The 25,627-nt window shown below is 46.3% G+C and overlaps 1 protein-coding gene across 2 annotated transcripts in view; it reads left to right on the forward strand.

Moving 5' to 3' along the window:
* Positions 1–24,616: 24,616 nt before the first annotated feature.
* RNGTT (RNA guanylyltransferase and 5'-phosphatase) overlaps positions 24,617–25,627 on the forward strand; it is a 2,962,270-nt gene continuing 2,961,259 nt past the window's right edge. The window contains exon 1 of one of the 2 annotated variants that reach the window (XM_069606512.1): positions 24,617–24,994. In XM_069606512.1, the coding sequence (XP_069462613.1) occupies positions 24,931–24,994 (64 nt within the window). In that variant the 5' untranslated portion in view covers positions 24,617–24,930. The remainder of the gene's footprint in view (positions 24,995–25,627) is intronic. The other variant, XM_069606514.1, reaches the window with a different exon arrangement.

Genomic DNA, 25,627 nt, shown 5'->3' on the forward strand with positions numbered 1-25,627 from the left:
TTATGGACATCTCCCCCTCATGGTCCCACTCTAACTTGTTCTAAGATCATAAACTTAAGCTGGGCAATACTATGTTTTGCTTCTAGGAAGTGCATTGATACTGGGGATCTGAGACCTTTTGTCCGAATATTGGACTTGTGCTCGGTCCAGCGTAATCTCGCTTTTCTCATGGTAATCCCAACATAATAGAAACCACAAGGACATTTCAGGGCACAGACCACATTTGAGGAATCACAGGTACATGAATGTTTCAATGTGATGGGTTTCCCTGTGTATGGGTGTGAAATTGTGTTGCCTGGAAGGATATTACTGCAATGCTGGCAGTTATGACAGGGTTGAGTTCCCTTGTATCGAGTCTGAGCCTCTTGAGGCGATGATAGGTCCGCTCTGACCAAACTGTTCCTTAGGGCACTGCTATTCCTGTAAGCAAAGATTGGCAGCTGTTGAAAAAGTGTTTGTGTAGAGGGGTCCATTTGCAGCATTGGCCAATTTCTTTGAATGATGTTCCTGATTTTTTTGCTTTGAGCGGAATATGTGGTAACATGGACCATAGATTCATCTTTGTTCCATTCTTTAGGTTTCAGTAGAGTCTCTCTCTCTCTATAGTTGCCACTTTCTCCTCAATCTGAGCTAGGGCGATGGCATTGTAGCCTCTTTCCATAAATTTGTGCCGTAAGGATGCAGATTGTCTCACAAATTCGGTATCTTCTGAGATATTTCTGCGATACTGTAAAAATTGACTCAGGGGGACACTATCAATTGTCCTGCGAGGATGAAAACTTGTTGCCAGTAATAGGCTGTTTCTGTCAGTAGCTTTGGTGAAAACACGTGTTTCCAAATTCATCCCTTTCACATATACTTCTACATCCAAGAAATGAATTGAGGTTTTACTGGTGTCCGTTGTAAATTTGATCCTCGGGTGCATTTCATTCATCATACCGAAGAATTCCTGTAGCTCTTCATCCGGTCCTGACCAAATACCGAACACGTCATCAATGTATCGTACAAAAATGGTTAGATGACGTAACCATCTTGCTGATGTAAGGACGTGTTCTGTCTCCAAGTGATACATATAGGTATTTGCGTAGGCTGGGGCCATAGCGGCCCCCATGCTGGTTCCTGAGGCTTGCAAAAAGAACCTGTCTTGAAATCTCAAGAAATTGTTCATTAGAACTAATTTGATCAATGTCAACACAAATAGCTGGTCCCCCTGACAGTTGTTGAAGTTTAGTAGTAACCATTCAACGGCTTCCAGCCCCGCCTCATGTGCAATGTTTGTATAAAGAGATGCTACATCCATTGTAAACAGGGTGTCTCTTCCTTTGACTAACCTAATCTCTTTGAGTTTTTTCAAGAAGTGAGTGGTATCCTTAATGTAGGTCGGGGTTTCCTGTATGAGGGGTTGTAAGATCTTATCCAGATATTTGGCCAACGGTTCCAAGATGCTGTCAGTTGCAACTATAATGGGTCTCCCAGGAGGGTCTACAAGTCTCTTGTGAATTTTGGGGAGGATGTGTATTACTGGAGTGATGGGGAGTGTCTTTTCCAAGAATGTGCATGTTTTTTCTGAGATAACTTCTCTTTTTTCAGCTTCATCCAGGACCTCCTTTATCAGATTTCTCACTTGTTCGGTTGGATTGCAATTCACTTCCTGATACGTTTTTCGGTCTGCTAATTGCCGTTCGATCTCTGCAATGTATTTGGTCTTATCCATGAGAACAAGGGCTCCTCCCTTGTCTGCAGGTTTGAAGATGATCTCACTGTTGTCAAGTAACTTTTTAAGCGTTTGTCGTTCGATTTTAGTGAAGTTACTTCTTTCCTTAGTTCTAAAAGGAATTTGCTTAAATTGGTCCAACACTGTTCTTTCAAACACCGTCAAAACGTGATTGTTGATAGGAGGATTGAACACACTCTTAGGAGTCCATATGTACCCCATTATAGGTCGGTTGCCGTTGAATCTGGGACTTACATAATCAGGAGAGTTAGGGGTCCCATTGGTGGGATTGCCTCCCTGACCGCCACCTGTTTGTGATTGGCCTGAAGGCCTTCTTGGCCTTTGGTTTTCCTGGTGTGGGATTGGTGCATTTTTAGGCTCCCCCATTTTTAGGCCCAAAATGGGGCAACCTTCACCTCCGCCACCTTAGCAGCAGCAGCAGGGGTGTTGGCTGGCTTGGAGTTTTTAACCAGATTTTTTATTTTCTGCATGTTTTTGGACTTCATATATCCGGGTAGCCTGCTCTATTACCCAGTCCAGAGATCTTTTATCATGGAACTCTCTTATCAGCGGGGTCATGATATATTTTGGAAGCGCATGAAAGCAGGTAGTGACAAATTCTCTGCTATTCGTGCACACCCTCCTAGTGGTTTGGGCAAAGGCATGTTTTAATTCCTGCACAAACTCTTGTGGGGCCTGGTCTTCTCCACATTGTAGATTGCAGGCCGCTTTGCAAGCCTCTTGAGGGTTTCTATGGGTGGAAAAGGGTTTCAAGATGGCCGCCTTGTAGGTGGACTATCTTGAATGTTTTTGGTCTTCCAGTCCAGCAAAGAAGCTGGAGTATTCTGGAGAGAATGTCCATTTGGCATATCTATAGAGTTCTGGCTATCTGTTATGTGAAATGTATCCATCATTTGTTCATAGAGTTCCAAATGCACCCAGACAGAATTTTTTGCATTTTTATTGTACAGTGTTATGAAATTTCTGATGGCCTTGATCTGCCTAATGGGGTCTTTCACCAGAACTCTTTTTGGTTCAGCTGCCTTCTTTTGCTGCATCACCCGAGTCCATTCACCCTCAATCTCAGAGGCGCTGCTGGTTGAGGTCCCCTCACGATAATCTAGGCGCTCCCTGATTCTGTGAGCTTGGGAGCGGCTTGCAGAATGGTGGGGCCTAGTTTCTTCTCCACTGTGGCTGACAGGAGAGTAGTCTTCTGACCCCTCCCTGTTTCCAGGGTTGGCAGAGTATCACCCCCACTGCCTTGATTGGGTGGAAGTCTTCAGGATGCTCTTTTGGGGCCTCTTTTCCTGTTGTTCTTGTGCCAATCGAACCAACTGGTCCCTTTGGAGGTAGTGGTTCTGCAGATCTAATTCCCTAACTTTCTCCTCATAGGAGTTTTCTTGGTCGGAGACATCAGCCATTATATTTTAGTATTCGTACAGGTACGCCCTTCTATCAATTTCTGGGGGTGCTGACCTGTCAGCTCCATCCTGCTAGGCCTATTTAATTCTGATGGGCTTCATGGTGTCTGGCTCATGTGAACCAGTAGCCATGAAGTCAGCAGTGCACAAAGTATTAAATGGGCTTGAGTCCCTTAGTACAAAGGTCATCATACTATGATCAGGGTTTGCCTTGTCCCGTTCTACCTGTTCAGGGTCCCTCCAGTTTGGATTAGATCTAGGATACTCTTTCTCCAACCTCGCTAGTTTTTCCTTCTCTGCCCCTACCTCTTGATAATAGGCAAAGATCTGAGCCTTCTGCTCGGCTATCAGGGCTTTACTGGCCTCTATGATCTGCTCTTGAGCTCCCACTTGCTTGTGGAGCCCATCTTTCTCATCACTGAGGGCCTCATCATCTCTTTGTGCTGCCTGTATAGTTTGGGAACACCAAACCAATTTTTGTTGCAGGAGACTCACCTCCTGAGTTTGTGCATTTTTAGTTTGGGTGTTCTCTTCCAGAGCATCTTCTACCCGTCTGGTGTGCTCCAGTAACTTTCCATATTCTGTTTTGAGTTCATTTAGTTTCTGAAGGCCCAACTCACTTTCCTGTAACTCTGTTTTTAAATTGCTTACTTCCTGACATAGGGCATCTTTCTCCTAATTTAGGATGTCCCTCTGTTCAGCCAGGTCATCCCTTTGTTGCTTGATGGTATTTAATTTATGGCGCTCTTGATCAAATTCTGCTTGGGAGTGGAATTATTCAATAATGAATCTGTGATTCTCCTCTTCCAACCTTTTGACCTGATCTTGCAGCATGGTTATTTGTCCTGAACAGGCCCTGTTATATGTTAATTGTTGAGTCAGCTTCTGTTGACTCGCTTCCTGAGAGTCAACCTTTTCCCTACACTCCTCTTTCAAAGCATATAATTGAGCCTCTTGGTCTACATCATTATGCTGTTGGAGAGCCAAGTCCTCTTTAAATTTGTTTATGTAATTTTCAGATTCTGTCTCAGAATCTTGGCTCTTTTTCAATTTTTGATCTGCTAATTTTAGTTCAGTCTGGATTTTAGTTAAGAGCTCAGATTGATTTTGAGCAAGAGTTGTATTTTCCTCATGCTTTTCCTGCATCACTACCATATGGAGATACATGTAGGCTGTGATTCTGACAATTTTAATCTGTTCCTCTTTAATTTTTGAAGTAATGTATAACTCGCTCAAAGCTTGATGTACTAGGCCACCATCCTGCCACCTGTCCATGTTTATGGTGGTGACCTGTTGAACCATTTCTTCTAGCCAGACTTTTTCATCTTGTTCTGGCCATTAACCCCTGACAAATAATTTGTGCAGAAGGTGCTCCCTAGCTATATTGATCTCTACTGTGGCCATTCTGGAAAGTGCCCTTTCTTTATTAATTTATTTATGTAAGTGTAATCTGTATTCTGTTGTATTTTGTCTATTTTTGGGGTTGATTTAGCTTTAATTTTATACACAGGCCTGGTACTTAGGATTTTTGTTTTGGGGAGGTGCTTCTACAGCAAAACACAGTGTTCCAGTCACACAAAGTATTACTACCTTGAAGGTTAGCCTGCTGTGTTAAGCTGTCACGGGTGAATAAACAAACCCAAATCCTGGCTGCGAGCCCCCAATTTTGCTAATGATTCCAATCGGGTGTCACACACTGGACCAGGACCCACACCCTTAGCCTTGTATGTAGCGCTCAATTGAGAGGCCTTTTCTCTTTATTTTATGCTAATTCAAATTGAGCCGATACACAACACATCTCACACCCCTTTTTTACAAATACCATGGGTCACAATGGCCCATGAACCAGGCCGGTGGCTGGTAACACAATATTTATTTATTCTAAATTCAAAGAAAATCACACCATTTTTATATTGGGCAGCAATCACTAATGGGGTGATTATTACAATGAAAACCTCTGAAATACACTTGGTTAACCTTCTACAAGAACATATCCAAAGCACAAATGAATAGGAACACTTTTTCAATTACGATAGATAGCACCCGAGTTAAGGTAATCCAGCTTTCCCTCATAAAATAAGAGGCAAAAACAGATTTTAAACCCTTTGCAATGGCCTAAAATGACACTTGGATTTTAACAAATAATTAATGATATGTGTAATTAAATAATGATTTAAATATGTTTTATCACAGTCTCAGGGCTGTCAAATCACTAGCAACTATAGGGTAAGGTATCAAAAAAGGCATACAGTTCACAAAGCAGGTTGAAATTGAAAACACAGTGGGCCTCATTACAACCCTGGCGTTGGACCATGGTGCTATTAGCACCATGGTCCATGCCGGATTCCGCCATGGTGGATGGCGGATTTACCGCCCCATTCCAAGGTTGGCCGGGCGGTAAATCCCCATTCACCATGGCCCCTTCCCCATTCCCATTTTTGGCCCATAAGGCTCAATGGGAATGGAGAAGGCGCTAATTACGGCACCGTAAATGACGGTGCCATAATTAGCACCTAGGTCCCTTAGCGGGTTGGACTTTAACGCCTGCAAAAAGCAGGCATTAAAGTGTGAATCTGGCATTAAGGGTTTAACGGCGCCGCAGCCTTTTACGGCGCTGTTAACCCCTTAACGCCAGGGTTGTAATGAGGCCCAGTGCAGTCAAATTACACATGGAAAAGTTGCATTTTATACATTTGCAGTTTTAAATGTCAATGTTTTTTTTTAAACGGTTGAAAAACAAAGAATCGGAATGCGGTTTTTAGGCTGGGTGATAGATGCACATCACAGGGACAATATAGAAGTTAAAGGGTGGCCATAGCTGAAGAATTGGATGAGATTTTCAAGGTGGAATGAGGTTCAGTTTAGGTAAATAAAGCTGTTAAACATGAGAAAATCGGTTTTGAAAGAAAAGAAATGTTTTATTTAAGCTAGATTTAGTGGCTAGAAAAGAGGAACGCCACCCATGAATATAAAAGTTACGCTGCAGTTGTAACCCTTCACGCAGTGTAGCCCTTTTCTTTAGGGAAAATTAATTTATTTAATCAAAATATTGCTAAGGAGTTACAAGATGGGGTGAATGAGAGAATGGCGCTAACACTAGAAAAACTAGGATAGGGTGCACAGAGAATTAGGACAGTTTAGACAAGTTATCAGGGTTGGATAGGATTACTTAGAAAATAGGGCAAAGACAAAGGGGTCAAGATGGGGTATGCTATATTGTTATGCAATGACGAAATACTCACAATCCACACTTGAGTTTGGATTTGGACAGTCAACTGGTGCTGGACTCCAAAGCTCTGGTCACAGAATAGCTGCAAACACTCCTAACAGCAAGCAGCTGGGCAAGTCTGGTCGCTGGATGGTGGCAAGGGTACAGCGGGCATGCAGGGAGTGGGCAAAAAGCTGGCCTGGCCACAGGATGCTCCCCAAAAGGGTACCACAGCTTTTCCCCTTTGTTGTTGGGATTTTAGTGGAATTTCTGGATCAATGGCCTTGCTGGGATAGGATCAGCTATGATTTGGCCTTGCTGGAATAGGATTGGCTATGCTTTGGCCTTGCAGTGGGGTCTGGAATCTTGCAAAGGTGGATCTGGAATGTCAGGATATGCAGGCGCTGGAAATTCAGGAGAGAGTGTCTAGAGTTCTGGCAGCCACCCTTATTTATAAGGCATGGCGACATCATAGAATTATATGGTGGGGCAGGTTTAGCTGGGCAAGCCTCTAAACAACTAGATTGGTCTGGGGTGATTGTTACTGCCTTGCTGTCAGCTCGTTCGATTCTTAAGACACATGACATCAGCCCTATGATGTGGGTTTACTATGTCTGGAACCTCCCACAGTTAATTTTGCTACAACCCAGTTTTGACATAAATGGCACATTTTTACAGTTGTGGCATTTGGCCAAATTACATAGGCAGATTACATATTTTATGCAGAGTATGGCAGTCTAATTCTCATGGTTGCAGGACTTTGTTTCACCCGTCTAATAGTTTTTCATGATTTTCAGTGATAAATATTCGCCCTAACATCCTATAACTTGATACATGTGTAGAGATTGTCATAAGGCATTTAAGTATTGAATTGCACAGTGGCATCATGTACACTTTTCTCAAAATATGTGATTCTCTGCCATTTCTGTTCCCAATATGGCAGTGAAGGCTACCATACCTTAAATTAAAGCCACCAAAATTACATCAAAACGGTTAACTTTTTATGCTCCTGTGAAGTCCCGTTGCAGAGATAAAAGTCTGAAAAGTTTATTAATAAAATAGCTGTTTAAACCAAATGGTCAGCATTGTCCACCATATAAGGGCATACTTCCAAGGCTGCTCTTGAGTTGGCTCTGAAGCTCCCAGTAGAAGTTGCGAGGATGTGTGATTTCCTATTTCTCACCTAGGTGTCCCAGCATCTCTATTGTAATAGGCCTCTGCCCAGACAAATGTCTGATGAGCGTGTGACCTTTCTTTATCTTGGACCATTCAAAGTTTTCAAAGGTAGCAGTTACCAGGTAGGTGTCCCAGATCTCCCTTGTGGCTTCTCTTAGGGGAAGGGCACGCCTGTTGTCAGCCAAATGTCCCTTGAACCATGGCAGAAACCTGTTTGGCTAGTTTTCAGAAGGCAGCCCATGTCTGTATTTCTTATTTTATTCTGAATCAAAAGCAATCCTGTTGAATAAAACATCCCATATATGTTTCCCAGCACAAACCCCTTTTCATTGTTAGACAAGAGCAGGGCCTTATCCAACAAACACTTTTAAAACAGGTATTTTTCTTGTTTGCAAAAGTACATTTAAACATGGTGTGAGGACTGCTGGCATGTTCCTTTCAAAAGGTTCCAAATGAATTTCCCACATTGTTCTGCAATCATAGCCAATTTCTTTTATACAGAAATTTGTTTGAAACACAGATCCAATGAAATTGACATAGGCTCAGAGAGCCATGGCCTCTTTGAAGCATTGATTTATTGACATTTTGTAGCTCAAAAGTAAAGCGTGAACCTGCACGGCTGAAAATAAAGCTTCTTTTGATTTCCCCGACTTGGTCTGAAACAGCCTGTCATTCAGGGCTACTGCTCTCTTCTGCTGGAGTACAAAGTGAATATGGATGGGCATGGCAGGGCCTCACTGATGGAAGTAGTGTGATGAGGAACAGAGGGAAAGAGCATCAGAGTGGCATCATTTTAAATGTAAAATATTTCCCTTTTTCAATGGAAAACTTTGGGCTTGCAGCAAAGCAGCGCTACTTTTTCACTCTGCTTCTTTAGTACACACAAGAACACACCCTGGCCGCCTTTCTCGGGGTGCTCCCTGCTCCATCTTGCCCAATGGTGCTTGGCAAAACAGTGCAGCCATCCTTTTGTAGCTGCAAAACGCAGTTTTGATGCGAGGCAGTGGTGCTCAAAGGAGCCAGTATAGCCATTTTGCTGTTTCTGCTGAAGTGCAACTTGGTTATGGATGGGAGTACTGCTGAGTGGGTCAATGTAGCCCACAAATCTGATTTCTCAATTTCGTTGGATATGATACAATATGATATTTTATTTATAGCGCGCCCATACACAAGTGTTTCAAAATGAGATGAGGCAGGGGTAGGGAGCAGGGGAGACAAGACAACAATCTTACTAGGCCCAGTGACATTGAGATCGCGAAAGTGCAGGGGAGAGGAAAGGGGAGAAGTGCTGAGCAGAGGGGGGAGCAGCAAGTGCAGGACATAGGATCTACACATCAGGAAACCTGAAGTGCGGCCAACAGATGACAGTGCAATGTGAAATGCAGATAAACAAGTGAAAGACAGTGCAGGTAGAGGGACTGTAGGGTTACAGATACAGTCCCAAGTGCAGGGTTGCCAGGAGGAAGTGCAGGTGTGCAGCTGGGGGGCAGGACCTGGGCCCTTTGGTTCAGAGGATAGCCAGTTAACCAGTGCAGTATCAGACAGGAGATCAGCAGGGAAGAGGAAGAGAGAAGGCAGAAGCAAAGAGTCTTGAGATGCTTCCGGAACCAGAGATGGTTCTGCTCATGTGTCAGAGAGGCAGGGAGGCTGTTCCAGAGGGAGGCGCCCGCAGAAGAGAGGGATCTGCCCCAACTCGTTGCTTGAAAAAACGCCTGACTCTCAAGGAGTTGGAGGTGGAGGAGCGAAGGACTCGAGTAGGAAGATACTTCAGAAGAGAAAGCTGGAGATATTCTGGTCCCAGGCCCCAGTGGGCCTTGTGGACAATGCAAAGGGTCTTGAATTTGATCCTTCCAGTCACAGGGAGCCAATGGAGGGATTCCAGTGCTGGAGAGATACGATCCCTGGGCTTGAGGCCAAGGACAAGTCTCGCAGTCCTATTCTGGATGAGTTGCAGAGGGCGGAGAGTAGAGGCAGGCAGATTTAGAAAGAGGCTGTTACAATAGTCAAGCTATAGAGAATCAGGGCTCTAGAAACAGTGAGCTTCTGCGGGAAGGAGAGGAGAGGAGAGGAGAGGGAGAATACCTCTGAGGAGGTGCAGTTGGTAGTGTGACTTCTTAGAGACATCAGCAATGTGAGGAGAGAAGGAGAGTGTGGAGTTGAAGATAACCCCCAGGTTCTTAGCCTCGCAGGTGGGAACAGGTGGGGGGCCAAGGGAGGCCGGCCAGAGAGTGAGGGGAAAGATGGGCGCTTTTGTACCAATGAGGAGGATCTCCGTCTTGCTGGCATTCAGACAGAGATCATTGACGGCGCACCACTGTTGGATTGCAGTGAGACAATCTGGGATGACAGAAGGAGAAGAGGCGCAGGGGGGAACCTGAAAGCCAGCTGGGTGTCATCCACATAACACTGGAAGTTGGTCAAGGGGCCTAACTGTGTCCATTCCTATACGGGGAAAAAGGGACATCAATGATTGGTAAAGGTTGCAGGGGAGCTGGAAGAGGCATCTGAAAACTGGTCTTTTGGCACAGGGCACAAGTAAGCACAAGGTTTTTCCCATTAGCATATATTCCTGCCCAATAGAAATGGCTTAATATTTGCGACTGTGTCTTGGCTGTTTCCTATGTGACCAGCTGTTAAATGAGAGTGAGCGATTTCTAATACCACTCTTTTGTAGCTTTTGGGCACCATCATCTGGATCGGGGAGTACATCAGGACTAAGATCTCCCCTATAGAGTAGTCCAGTTTTTAGGAGAACAAATGGCTCCCCTTTCTGCTTGCCCTCCTCTTCAGGTAACACATGAAGGCAGTCTTCCGCAAGCAAATGATCATTCCTTTGGGGCGAACGCTAAATCTGGAATAATCTCGCTTTCTCTCCAAGGGCTTTAGGTGGTACTGTTTCTGATGTAGTTGGGGGATCTGCTACCCCTCGCAGTTTCTTCAGATTTCTTAACTTCCTTTGCCTTGGGGAAATAAGGCCCTCTCCAGTATCCCCACGCATATTTTATCACTTGACTTTACTTGGTATGCCTCTTTCTCACTCTTCTGATTGAGAATCTTTATGTTGCCTCTATAGTCAGGGTCTATGACGCTGTCTAAGCCATATCGCCAAGCCATGCCTGACTTTGAGAGGCCTAATGTAAGTGCCTGATAGGAGTATCAAGACCAGATCAGTAGGTATCAAAACTCGGTCTCCAGGTTGCAATAGTTAACCTCTGCTACTACATAAATCAAAACCCTTGGAATGTTCTGTAGCTACTGATGGATCAGAATCTCTTTTGCTACGTTTTCCAAACCCGAAGGTACTCCAGTTTGTGTCAACTTAGTCTGATCTCACTCCTGACACCATATGTGAAGAGCCAGGAATGAGACGCAGACACAGTAGATTCATGGTTTTGGTCAAAGACTTTTATTAAAACCATAACTAAGGGCTGTCCAAGGTCAGGATGTCTAAAGCACATCATCCTGTGTCTAAAGTACTATTCTGGACCTCACATCTAGTAATAATAACATTAAGGTGAAAAGGGGAAATGTCTTTGGCCTTCAGTAGTGCACAAATGTTATAAAAGAAAATGCGGTAACTGCCATTTGTAGTGGTCTGGTAGTGTTCTAAAATAGACATTGAGCACGGCCTAAAGCCTTGCTCACTGGCTAGGGCCCAAGGCCATGGTTAGTGGTCTGGTAGTGATTGGAAATGAACATTGGGCACGGACAGTGGCCGTGCCCACTGGGCATGGCAAAAGGCACGTGGGTTAGTGGTCTGGTAGTAATTTAAAAAATCTGGTGGACTGGTAGTGTTCTAAAATGGACAGTGGCCAAGGCTGAAGGCCATAGCTAGTGGGATGGTAATGTTCTAAAATGGACAGTGGCTACGGCCGAAGGCCAAGGCTAGTGATAGTGATTTTAAAAATACAGTGGGGTGCCCACTGACCATGGCCAAAGGCCATTGCTAGTGGTCGGGGAGTGTTCTAAAATTGACAAGGGGTCCGGCCAAAGGCTGGGCCCACTGGCCATGGCCGGTGGCCTGGTAGTGTTCTACAATATGAACTAAGAAAAAGTGTCTACATTTAAAGACACTCCCGTCCCCTGCACACCATTAAAGCTGAAATAAATCAGTCAATACAGTATTTATATTTTCAAAAATATGTAATTGAGTAATCAACTCAAGGTAAAAAAAAATATATACATTTGGTTTAGCAAATGAATTCGTACAAACAATAGTAATTTACACATAAGGCCATCATAAAAAGCAAAGGAGAAAACCAAACAATATGTTCTTATGTTTAAGTGTGATTTCCAACTCTACGCGTTTCGGGGAAACTCCCATTCTTCAGGAGCAATAGAAATCTGCAATTACATATATACATACAATTATTAATCACCTTTTAAATAAATGAAACCTCAAAATCAATTAGACAAAGCATTCACATTATTCATTTCTAACTTAATGCAGAAAGAGAAAAAGCTCATTCCCTATATGTTTTACTTGATGATTGGTGAACCATAATTCTAACACCGGTATGACTCCAAAGGAAAAGGACTAAAAAAGCAATAGTGTAAAAAGTTACCTCTACTGTGTCTTTATATGTAGTCTACCCCACTGAATTAATATTATGTAAGTCAAGAATATCAACAGCTGTCTCTGATCTATGGGGAATCCATCAAGGATATCTAATTTAGACAGGAAGTCATACTCACTAATCAAAAATCCGAACAACAAGTCCTGATTCAACTAATAATCGTCAACCAAAGATGTGTAAACCAAACATAGATAAATAAAGACCCAAGTGCTTACCCAAAGATTTGGAAGATAGAGAATAATTCCCAATGGAACGTAAGTAGGAAAAACAACCAGGTTGTACAATCTCCGTTTTAGATATAGTGGAAGTATCCTAAGGCTGTCAGAAGTCCAAAATGAATGTAAAAACTCACAGTTAGTGTTGAAATTAATCTAAATGAGCGTATCGATATCTCGCTATAGACCACCCTTACCACAGTGAAGTATCTGTTGAACATACAGTAACTCCCAACTAATCGGCAAAGATAATTCGACTCATCATAAATGGATGACACCAGTGTTCCAGTCAAAACGTCTAGGCACTTGCAGATTCAAAATCACGTACTGTTAGATTCTAGAAGGGGTAAGCATACAACAATGCTCATTATAATTCAATGAACCACAATGGCCCCATATTAAATACAAATCCAGATACTTCTAAATGAAGTCACCATTGTGATGCTTACAACAGATTAAAACGATCTTCTGCTCAGGCAACAGTCCCGCGATTAAGTGTAACGTGCACTACTCGCACGGTGTCCGCGTACTGAATGAACATTTTTTGCCGGATTTAATGAAACAGGAAGAAGTAGGTTACATGACCACGTCATGTGACCCGGAAACTTCCAAGACGGACAAATCATCACCTGACCGCATCACTCGACTCTGAAAGCCCAAAAGATTGCTTTCCGAGATGCTAATAGAACTCAAGTAATGGTGATGTTGATCAAAAACTTCTAAAGAGGTAATTTGAACTATGGAAATGTACAATAATGGATGCCCCTCCAGGTGTGGAAAATGAACAAAAGAAAAGGAGGATAATATTACAAACTAGGTCCTGATGCACAATCAAATTCAAACCCTAAAAATAAAAAACAGAGTTAAGAAATGTTAGAGGAAAAGAACACTTAATTCACTATTCATGAATAAATTTTACGTGCGTACGACTGTATTACATGTCAGTGTCACGTGACAGAGTCACATGTCGGTGTCACGTGGACAGTGGTCAAGGCTGAAAGCCATAGCTAGTGGGATGGTAATGTTCTAAAATGGACAATTTCCAGCTCAACGTCTAGGAAGTGTAATTTTGGGTTGCCAATCTCCAAGGTGAATTTAATACGTGAATGTACATTGTTCAGGTAGTCAAAAAACTCTTCTAGTTCACTTCTGGAGCCACACCAGACACCAAAAATGTCATCAATATACCTTTTCCAAACAGAAATTTTAGTAGACCATTCAATTACATCCAATACAAACTGTTGTTCAAACCAGTACATGTAAATGTTTGCATATGCAGGGGCCATTGCTGACCCCATCGATGTTCCAGACACTTGTGCAAAATAGTTGTCAAACTTAATACTAGAGAAAAGTGTGTCGACACTCTCCCCCGAACCATAGAAGCCGAATGAAGTCGACCCTCCACCCGTGGTTGGCACAGATACCTGATATATATAAATACAGGATACCACGTGGCAGCCAATCGGGGAAAGAGGGTTAGGAAGAGGTTGTGGACGGGCAAGGGAATGTTAGGAAAACCGGATAGAGGGTTAGGAAACACCTAGGTTGGAGAGGATGGGGGACGTAACCAGGAAAAAAACCAACTCTGCCTACAGAAGATAAAGAACCCTAGAACCTAATATACAACACAGGTCAACAGTAATGTCCTCTAAATACAGGTCACCACTGCACACCAGTAATGTCCTCTTGATACAGGTCACTACTGCACACTACTAACCTCCTAGTACCTTCTTACTACAGGTACACACAATACTCCCATTACATGAAATACATATATGCAAGCACAAGATGAGACAAACTCATGGGAGAGTATCCCAACATGAAGAACATAACACATGGCCCAATGGGCAAGCAATAGCACATTGACACACATTAAACATGTAGGCACCAGTGGTCTTAGTAGCACCACCAAACATAACCCCGTGGTTCACAGGGTAAAGAATTATTAGCACTAGTACATGGATGGCAGGCTGTCCTTATTGCCAGGTATTATCCATATGTACACACAAAAGGGTCCACTTCACACCATCAATAATAACGGTTGCTGCAAAGTTCAATTCTGCCCATGCAAGTAACAAAAAGAAAACTCAATCAGCACTTATCTGCGTGCCTGGGAAGCTCAAGAGTCTTTCCAGACGTAAGATGATGAAGCCTTAATTGCAGCACGAGATTGTTCTTCGCCGTCTGCGTTTGTGCCGCGGTCTGTGAAAGAACACAGAGATGAAAGCTCCGCTGCCTCACGCTCTCTGGGCCGCGATTAGAGAAAGAACTCAGAGCGGCAACCTACACCGCCTCGCGCTCTTCGTGCAGCATTCGGAGTAAAAATGCAGAGCGGCATGGAATCAACGTGTAGACACGGTGCAGCGCTGCTCCTATTCCAGTTGCCTGCTTGACACTGCAGGCGGGCGTTTCTTCACACGATCCTCCGGCATGGCTTCCTCTCCAAACCCAAAATAAGCCACACATGCCGTGCGCCGTTGAGCTCTAATAAGCTGTTACTAATTACAGAGAGCTGGCTCAACACGCGCATGGCCAGAACTACACCATACCCAGAGACTGCTGGGAAATGTAGTTTCTTGTGTCCTTATCACTTTATTTAAGCGTTCTGAGGACCTGAAACCTCTTCCTCCTCCACCCCCCCAAATTCCTGACATTACTGTCCTTGATAACGAAAATAACTGTTGTGCAGGATAATTGTGATAAATTCCAACACTAACTGAGGATCACATTTCACATTTTGAGATTGTAACAGTAGCCATTCTACAGCATCGATCCCCCTCTGATGTGGGATGGAGGTGTATAGGCTACATACGTCCATTGAAAATAAAATACATTCTGATGACAAACAAGTGCACCTATTGAAAACCATTTTTTGCTTAGTGTTCTACAATATACAGTGGCTATTGCTGAAAGCCATGGCTAGTGGTCTGGTAGTGTTGTAAGGTAAACAGTGGGCATGGCCGAAGGCCATGGCCAGTGGCGTGGGAAAAAACGATGGTGTAATAAAACCTTTAAAATTCAAGGAAAAAACTTTAGTTGCAGGGACATTAATATGATCAATAGATTGTAACAAAACCTTTGAAATGTAATGAAAAAAACGTTTGCTGCAGGGACGTTAATGTGAGAACGTAACGCAATGAAACCCGTGAAATTCAGCTAAAGCCACCTTAACTTTGCGACCACTGTTGCGCAACCTATGACCACAATATGACATCCCTGATGACATCACTGGTGACATCAGCTCTCCACTGAACTGCGGCCAGAGTAGAACCTCTGCCCATGGACACAGTTTTCTCCCGGTTTATGAATGGTCCTTCAATTGCAGACCCTAACCTTGGATTGCCAGTGTTGTCTCTATACTGGACTCTATGCTTCTTGCCATGACTCTGCTTCGTCCTGCTTCTGCCCCTGCTGTGGGACTCTGTTTTTCCTCTATTGCTGTTACGCTCACTTGGCTCCCACAGGGGCGTCGGTCGGACCCGGACAGCTGCGGTCTCCACCCACGTGATGCGTAGTTCAGCGATGACTGACTGGATCTGCCCTCCTAATCTTGTCTGCTTAACCCGTAGAAATATTCTCCTGCAAGTGGAGAGATGGATTTAGCCACTTGTGGATTCAAGTGATGGCACCCCCACAGTCCTCCCCAACTAATCACCTCCGAAATGCCCTCACAGCAATCTCACCTTATATTCTTGAAAGATGAGCTCTCCATCCTGCGTGGATTTGCAGGGGCGCGTCGATTCCAGTTACTTCACTGGTTTGAAGGCTCGGGAGAGTTCTGGAGAGTATTGACTCTGAGGTTCCTGGTGAGGACCAGTAACTATTAAGTTCATAGAGTTCAATATGTCCGATGTTCACTCTTGTTCCCCCCTTCCTTTCTTGTCTTGCAGCTGCCTTGTGAAAAGATGCTCTTGTGGCAGCTGGTGGCGCTCAGGTAAGAATCTGTATTACCCAGCGCTGTCCGGTAAATGTTGCACGTGTTGTTTTGTCTCTCTTTACAGATACGGCACGTGAAAATATGGAGAGTCACAAAAGGATGCCTCCGGTGGTAAATCAGGTAAGTCTATGGTGGTAAGAATTATATTTGTTGGTTCCCTCGGCTCACCTTGTGGTTTTCTTTTGTCTCCTAGGTGCCGAAGTTCGCTGAAGAAATGATGAAGGCAGCGCCGACCGAAGGATGCTGTGAAGACTGGTGAGTATGGCGCGGCCCTGCAGCTGGAGGTGCGGCGCGTGCAGAAATGATGTTCTTTACAGGTCCGGAGACGAGATGGATCCAGAATCAGGTGTGGAATAGAAATAGGTTTGTTTTCTAACCTTGTCCCTTTCTTTCCTCTTTGTTTTAGGAGCTCCGGATTCGAGGCAGGCATGGCAGAAGACTGGATGCAGGCTGCAGGCACGTTGAGCGTTACGCTGCTGGATGCAGAATAACGCGAAGCGTGTGTTGCTGGTCGGGTGTGGTTTAAATAGCCTCAAAAGTAGTCCCAGGTAAGAAGTCCCTAGAACCACACCCGAGTAAAAAAATAGTCCCTGTAGAAAAATAGTCCCTTTCAGGCTTCATGTTGGATTGGAGTCATTTGCAGCATGGTCTGCCTGAGGTAAGTAATGACTATGAGCCTGGCGCCTTAGGCGCCAGGACTGATTTCTACTCTGAGCCTGGCGCCTAAGGTGGCAGGACTGAACCCAGATAGCCCCTAGCCGGAGCTGCTGAGGTTTTACTAAATGTCTAGATGCCTGCTCCCGGGGCTGGTGGGCTTGGTCTGGATGCCTGGGGGTAGGCATCATGGCAATTGCCATTTAACTCTTCTGCTCCCTTTAATCTTGCCTTCTTTGGTGAGATACGACCCCTGGGGGCAGTGGGTCTTCTCTTTCTCTCACTCCTTCATATTTATAATTCAAATATCATCTTTTACCAAATTTCTACAAATGAAAGCTTCACAAGTATGATATATGCATAGCTGTTGACTATTTAAACAATGTACTCATTGTTAAGAACTATTCTAAAATGCTAAAATCACATATGTAGAATCGTAATGGTGGTCTAAATATGTGCAAGTACCTAGAGTGATCTTACGTCTGTTGCCATCAGTTAAAGAATCATTGTTGTCATATATGATGTTATTTTTTTATTTTTTTTATTTAGCATTTGGTTTCAAAGTTAAACCTTAGCTAAAAGACAGAATAATACAAATGATACAATACAATTTAAAAAACAGAATAAATTCTTTGTCTTGCTCCACAAGGAAAGTTCCCTTTGGGTATCAGCAGCACTATCATTTAGGCAAAGCCCCAAGTAGGTAAGTGCTGAAACTTCTAGGATTTTCTCACCTTTGATGAACCAAGCTTTTGTGGCACCACCTTTCTTCTTCTTCTTTTGGCCAAAGGTAAGAATCCTTTGGCATTGATTTTAAGCCCATTCATCTCCACATACTCTTCTAGGGTGTCCAGCTGTCTTTGAAGGCCTACCTTGGTTTGGTCAAGCAAAATTAAATCATCGGCATAGAGCAATCTTCCAATTGGGACACCGGCCAGAGTAGGTGGAAAACATCTGACCAGGTCAAAAGCCGACTCTACGGCTTAGATAAACAAGTTGAAAATAACTGGGGCCAATGGACATCCTTGTTTTAACCCATTGAAAGTTCGAATTGGGTCACTCATGTGGCCCTTTCGGTCCAGTCTCACTCGTAGTCAAGATTGGCAGTGTAGTAATTTCAGGGGTTCTCTTACATCTGATGGGCAACTGCAATTTTCATGTTTTGTCCACAGGCATTGGCGGTCAATAGTGTCAAAGGCATGTCCCAAGTCAATTTATGCCACATATAATTCTTGGCTGTTCCTCGCCTTTGCTTTTGACTTACAGATGTTCAGAATAAAGAGATTTACAGATGTCCCCATACCCCTAATAAATCCTGTTTGTCAGGGGTCATAATCCTGTGTTGGCGTGACCCAGTTGGAAAGGGCTTTGAGAAGCAATGATCCAAAGATTTTGCTACTGATGTCTAAAAGGGCGATGGGCCTATAATTAGCTGGAGGTGCCCTGTCGCCCTTTTTATAAATTGGCACAATGGTTGAGCATGTCCAAGAGGGCGGTATTTTTTGTCCTTTTTAACAGCCCTGTTATTAGTAGTGACACCAGTTCTTGGGGGTTACTGGTGCCCCCCAGCGCTGTCCGCAAGCCCCGGATCCCCAAGGACACAGCCTCACACGTCCTTGCGGTTCGGGCTTCCCAGTCGCTCTGCGCGGCCAGGAAACACCCCGTTTATTTATGCTGCATGCGGCAGTGTGCAACGGCACGCCGCCGCCGCGTTCGCGCCCTGTCATCAGGCAGCGCCACACTCCTCCTTTTTCGGGAGGACAAACAAAAAACATTGAAGAACTATATACTGCAAACCAAAACACTATATGTCTATAACAATTCACATGTCCCGTTCTGAAAACCCCTTTATTAACATCCACCCGGGTCCCCTTACTTAACCGTTCCCATTGTCAGGATGATCAGACACCTGTCCCAGAACGTAGTCACTGAGGTGAGCAGGTTTCCCTCGCCCAGTCCTCTGGGGGTACCTCCTACTCACCTCCGGCACGGGTGTTCGGGCCATAGGCATTCCCCGGGCCGGGGACTCAGGCAGACATGGTGATTTTCCTTCGTCCTCAGGGACGACCTCCAAGTCCGGATCAGGGGGTGGATCAGTCCTGGGATCCCGCAACTTCTTAAAGAAGCTCACTTTGCGAGTTACCTCAGACTGGCCATCCGATGCAGTCACCATGGATCCCTTGACCGCAACAACGTCCAGCGGCTCCGGCTCGTACGGTAGGGAGAGCTTCCCATGGGGATGTCTATTTCGAATGAGGACCTCATCACCCGGCTCCAGCCGCTGTGGGCGAAGCCCCCTCCGAAGGTTCTCTTGTTCAATCCTTATTCGCCGGTCCGTCTCGACCTGTTGATTGTCAATCACACCTGGTTCTTTCTCTCCGACCTCAGGTAACAGCCCCCGAGGACACCGCTTGAACAACGCCTCTGCCGGGGCCACTCCAGTGGATGCATGCAGCGTGGTACGGTACACCCTCAAGAACTGATAGAGGGCTCTTTGGAGGGACTGCCCTTGGCCCTGGACGATCCGAAATGTCTTATTTAAGGTTCTCATCATCCGTTGTGCTTCACCATTTGCCCTTGGCCAAAGAGGCGAGATCTTCCTGTGCACCACCCCATAGCTCTCCATCAGTTCCGAGAACTGTTCACTCTGGAACGGCACCCCGTTGTCTGAGAACACCGTATGTGGGAAACCATGGGCCGCAAACACCTTTTCCACAGCCACCACGACATGCTCAAACGCCACTGAACTCCACCTCGGGGTAACTCGAGTATTCGTCAACCAGCACGAGGAAGTGGGTGCCCATCGTGGTGGAGCCAAAGTCTGCATGAATGCGTCCCTCGAGGCATCGCCTCTATGACAGGTTCACGCAGGTGACGCCGCTTGACACCAAACACAGGCTGCCACAAAATCGGCCACCTTCCGCTCCAGTTCCGGAAACCACACTTTCAGCCTTAAGCATGCTTTGGTCTTGGCAGCGCCCTGGTGGCCACGGTGTGCAAGGGCAATCACGTCCCCCACCTTTGACTGGGGCACCACAATTCAATCTCCCCGGAGTAGAAGGCCAGATGTTGAGAACGATAGCTCCTCCCGGACCTTCCATAACTGCTCCAGTCCAGTTCTGGCCTCCTGGGTGCGCCCCGCTAGGGTCTCCAGCACCGACTTCCAGGATCCGTGCTGCATGGATTGCCTTAGTATCCTGAAACACTTGTCATCTACTGCAGCTGTCTCAAGTTCCTTTAAGGGCATGGCATTCGGGGTGGCCGCCTCCACCACCACCCGGACATGCTCTTCGGCCTCCTCTGCACTGGTGTCATAGTCCTCTGCCCCAGGCGCCCCCGGGTGTCTAGAGAGATAGTCTGCCACATTTTTCGCCCCCAGCCGATACACCAGGGTGACTCCATATTCAAGAGGGCGAGCATCCATCTCTCAATTCGTGCTGGTGGCTTGGAGGATGACCCCGCCAGGATGGGAATCAACGGTTTGTGGTCCGTCAACACTGTCACCGGGCATCCAAGAACGTAGAGCTGGAAGTGCCTGCAGCCCGAGAGTACGGCCAGCGCCTCACGCTCAATCTGCGAGTATCGTTGCTACGCCTCCAATAGCGCCTTGCTGGCGTAGCCCACCGGGCGGACACCCCCATCATGGTCGATCTGTGTCAGCACGGCGCCCAAGCCAAACGGACTGGCGTCAACAATGATCTCCGATGGTAACACAGGATCGAAGAAGGCCATGGGGTCCTCTGCTGTCAGGGTGCCCCTGATGTCGTCAAAGGCCGCTTGTTCAAGCGGGTCCCTGTTCCAGATGGTGTCTTTTCTTGTCAGCGTCCTGAGCGGTTCCAACCTGGAGGCAAGATTCTGGATGAATCGTCCACAGTAAGTAACCATGCCCAGAAAACTTTGCACATCCGACACAGATTCTGGAGGCTGCGCCTTTCTGATATCCTGGATCTTCTTAGGATCAGGTGACACCCCCCCTCCTTAAACACGAAGCCAAAGAATTCTATTGATGGTCGCAGAAATTCACATTTCTCCTTGTGGAGGGTGAGGCCCAGGGACTGCAGTCTCGCAAACGTCTTTGCCAGGCGTCTCAGGTGGTCTACCTCCGTTCTGGCAAACACCTGGATGTCATTGCTGATATTCAGGACGCCCTCCAGGTCTGCTAGGGCGCACCTGATGATGTTTTGAAACACCTCTGCCGCCGAGGACACCCCGAAACTCAGTCCCTTGTAACGGTACAGACCTCGGTGGGTGGTAAAGGTAGTAATATACCCCGACTCAGGGTGGAGGACGACCTGGTGATAACTATCTCGGAGGTCCAGCTTCGAGAAGAAGCAAGCGCCTTGTACCTCGGCAATGATGTCTATCGTCGGGGTGAGGTGTCTTTCTCTTTTGATTGCTTTGTTCGGCAACCTCATGTCCACACAGATCCGGACGGCATCAGTTTGTTTGTCTTTTCGTGCCACCACGATTAGGGATACCCAGGGAGTCGGACCTTCCACCTTCTCTATGATGTCGAGATCGACCAAGTTGTCCAGCTCCTTGTCGACATGATCATAAAGGTGAAACGATACCCTGCAATGTTTCAGGGCGATGGGCTGCACGGATTCGTCAATGTGCAGCCTCACTGGATCGCCAGTTATCTGTCCAATCCCTTTGAATAGTGCGGCATATTTCTCCAGCAAATCATTGATGTCTTCTAGATAGACGGAGTACGCAAAGCTGACAATGCCAAGGGCCTCCGCCGCTGCACAGCTCAGCAAGGTATTGTTGCTCACTGGTGTCACATAGAACCGTGCAGTGATTTGGGATCCATCATGCTCCACCTTCGCCACGAAGACGCCGTCTAATGGGATAGGGTCTATGCCACCAAACGCGAAGATGCAGACCTTGGGTGCGACCAATTTGGGAGGCCGGTTCATGGCGTCAGTGTCCATGGGCCATCACATTGACAGACGCCCCCGTGTCTACCAGGACCGGGACTGAAGAATGGTTTACCTCCACCACACATCTTGGCTGTCTCCTGTTTTTTCCTTTCAGGATCTCCACACTTGAGACAAAGAAAATGTTCTCTTCCTCTTCTTCGTCAGCCTCCTCTGCCTGGACATCCTCTTCGCCCTGGTCCACTTGAGCGACGTTGGGTGGTCGACCCTGGCGAATGAAGATGGGCCGGGCGGGGCCTCGCGGCACCAGCACAGGCATCGCCGCCTTGGTGTGAGATGCCTGTGCTGGTGCTCTTGAGAAATGGTCTGGTAGCCTACACCGTCCACAAGTCTTTCCGGCCGCAGGGGATTCCGTTGGGTGGGGCAGGTCGTAGCCACACTTCTGGCAAGACTCACCTGCCCTCCCAGCTCTGTCTCGGGGGCCACCGCCAGGTCTTCTGGTGCCCCTGCCACCGCGCCACATCACACACACCCCCTCGGTTTTGATGGAGTGCGACCCAGCCTCCATTCTCGCTGCCCTCGCCTCGAACACCTCATGGCACCTCCCCTGTTCAAGGATGCGTGGGAGTGTGATTCCGGGCTCCCTTAGCACTTGTCGCCTGAGCTTTCCTGAAGAACACGCCTGTATGAGCATGGTCCTGATCATATCTTCTGCATCACCCCACGCCCAAGCTAACGACAGGCGCCTCAGGCGTCCGTAGAAAGTGTCCAGAGTCTCGTCCTCTTTCTGTTTGGCGGACAGCATCACGAAGCGCTCATAGTCCGCGTTGGCTAGAGGTAGAAAGTGAGCTTGAAGGGCGGCCTTTGCCTGACCGTAGGAGCCATCCCCCGGCGGAAGTGATTCAAAAATTTCCTGAACTGAGGGCCATGCTGAATATAACATGGTTGCCAGTCTGGAGTCATCATCAGCCACTTGAGCAGATCGAAAGTACTTGTCCAGACGATCGACCCACCTCTTTCATCTGGGCCCCAAGCTGGAAGGTGGGCCCGAAACATCAAACTCCGGGATTGGCTGCAGGGCCGCATGTGCACGAGGCTGGGCCATAGCTGGAGGAATCTGTTTGACAACGGGTACCACCACCGGCTGCACAGTAGGTAGCGGACCTGGAGGACCTGCCTGCCCAACTAGAGGCTGCTGCACCTGCTGTACTGCTGCTGCACCATCTTGTTCCTCAGTGTCACTCATGAGCTCGAGCGCACAGGCACCCCCAGTGTGGGAGATGGGGGCCGCAACTCAGACTCAAACCACCTCCAGGGAGGAAACCAGTCACTGCAACACACCTCTGTGATGATGAAGAGGATGAAAAAAAGTAGGGCCACCAGCAGTCACACTGAAAAGTCACTGTAACACACCTTTGTGATGATGAAGATGGTTCCAGCCTGATGAAGAAATATTAAAGTCACTGCAGCACACCTTTGTGATGATGAAGAGGATGAAGAAGGCTCCAGCCCTCGACTGTTCCAAAAATTGAGGCAAGAAGAATAATGGGCTATGCAGGCCCAGCCATGTTAGCCCTCCTCCTTGCTTGCACTCGACGTAGGAGACCCAAGAAAATGAAAAAACACAAATTGGGCACATGTGTATGCAGGTATAGCTGCCTGCTGACAGAAGTTCAAAAAATTAGGTCTGGATTCACTTCAGAGCTCAAACCGGAGCTTTGTGAAGTTCCACGGCCTGATAGACAAAATGGCCGCCAGCCGCGTGGGTGACGCACTAAGTCTTAATCCGACCTTGTTTCGGTGAAAAAAAATGTATATGAATAATCACCGCCGGGCCGACGCATCGTCTCCCCCACTCGTCGCCACTGTTGGGGGTTACTGGCACCCCCCAGCGCTGTCCGCAAGCCCCGGATCCCCAAGGACACAGCCTCACACGTCCTTGCGGTTCGGGCTTCCCAGTCGCTCTGCGCGGCCGGGAAACGCCCCGTTTATTTATGCTGCACGCGGCGGCGTTCAACATCACGCCGTCGTGTGCGCGCCCCGTCATCGGGCAGCGCCACACCAGTGATGCCATCAGTGATGTCAGTGAAGTCATACATGATGGTATTAGTGATGTAACCACAATAACATCACAGTTGACATTCCTAATGACATCATTGATGACATTACTAATTACATCATCTATGACATCACTGATGGAATCACTGTTTACATTACAACACTAAGCAGCCATGGGCAGTGGCAACTCCTTCGGCTATGCCCACTGTATATTTTAACAAGGGGTCACTGCAAACTGTGATGCTATCATTGTGGCATATGCTGCTCAACAGGGGGTTCAAAGATAAGGTGGCTTTAGCTGAATTTCAGGGTTTTTTTGCGTTAAATTCTCACCTTGAAGTCCCTCACACTAACTTTTTTCATTTATACTTATATATCTTTGGAAGTTCAGGATGCATGACTAGTTCCGGTTTGGTCCGGTTTGTTGTATTGTGTGGTCTACTTGAAATGTTGGATAAAAACATGTTAGTATTTTGATTAAAGTTAATTCTCTTTGCTGCTGGCTTTAGGTTGTAAAGTCTTTTAATAGACTCTACCCATCCACTTTGATTTTGGAAAACTATTTCTTTTAACACGCACAGCACAACTGCTGCATGAAACGAATATTATTATTGATGCAGTTCGTAGCAGGGCAGATGAAGATGATTTTGGCTGCAAACACCGCTGACAGGAGTTGTGGAAAAGCGAGGGATTCCAAGTATATAGTTCTTTCTAGTAGCATGGCGCCAATAGCTGACACATGCCATGACAGATTGTTAGCCTTCCAGTGTCTCATTAGAATTTTGCAGTCGCCTGCCTGACTAGTTCCAGTCTGACGGCTCGCGCCCGGAAGCGGCTGCTTCACTCGCTCTGGAAGCTGTCTCTCGGCGCGTTGCAAGCTGGGAGTTTGGCGCGGTTGTTTTTGTGGCTGTTTTTGAGTCCCACTCCTGTGAATGAGGCAAACAGTGCTTGCTCCGTGACTCTGGCAGGCGGCGACAGTAAGGCAAGCTGAGACACCAGACTGGCACCGACCTGCACGTATACTCTGCAGGACGACCGTGAGCTGAGAGCAGGCAGCAGAGTGACAGAGAACACAGCACCGACTGCCAGCATGTCAAACGCCAAGATCCCACCCCGCTGGCTCAACTGCCCCCGCCGTGGCCAGCCCGTGGCAGGTATTGTGGGGGAGGGTTTGGGGCATCACTGTTATGATCTAGGCTTACAAGAATGGTAGGTTATTCAGTACTCTGCATGACTGCTCCAAATGGTCGACCACAGGGATTTAGCAGAGGAAAGCAGGTCCCGAGTTCCTTACATTTACCTGATCGCCCGTCGCTGTCTTCTTCTATAGTGGCTTCACTGGAGCCCGCTGTTATTGGTTCGTGTTCAATCCACCCTGCCACGTTTCGTAAAAACTTTATTGTTTCGAGCAACTATTCTACTCTTTGGGAAGCGATTGGCATTAATCAAGTTTGGAAAGTACGTGTATGTCGTAAACATTCATCCAGAAAGTGGGTTGCATTAAAGAAAATTGGCAACTGCACGGAAGTTGAAAATGTCTGCATTTTATGGATGGTTGTATTTTCTTCTAAGAATACGCCCATCCATCAAGTCGGTGTATTTTCGTTGACGGTTATAAAAGAATAATCAAAAGTAGACACTTATTGCTCAAAATATATTTACGCGAATTTGACAATACTGACAGGGGGTTAAATAATTAATTTCTGGAGAGATAGTTCTGTTCAGTGGTGACTATAGAAAATGAACTAAGCATGGGCTTGGTATCACCAGAATGTAAACTCTAGCTG

Source organism: Ambystoma mexicanum, chromosome 4p (genome assembly GCF_040938575.1).
Source record: "Ambystoma mexicanum isolate Mex_15411 chromosome 4p, UKY_AmexF1_1, whole genome shotgun sequence".
In the NCBI taxonomy this organism is placed as follows: Eukaryota; Metazoa; Chordata; class Amphibia; order Caudata; family Ambystomatidae; genus Ambystoma; species Ambystoma mexicanum.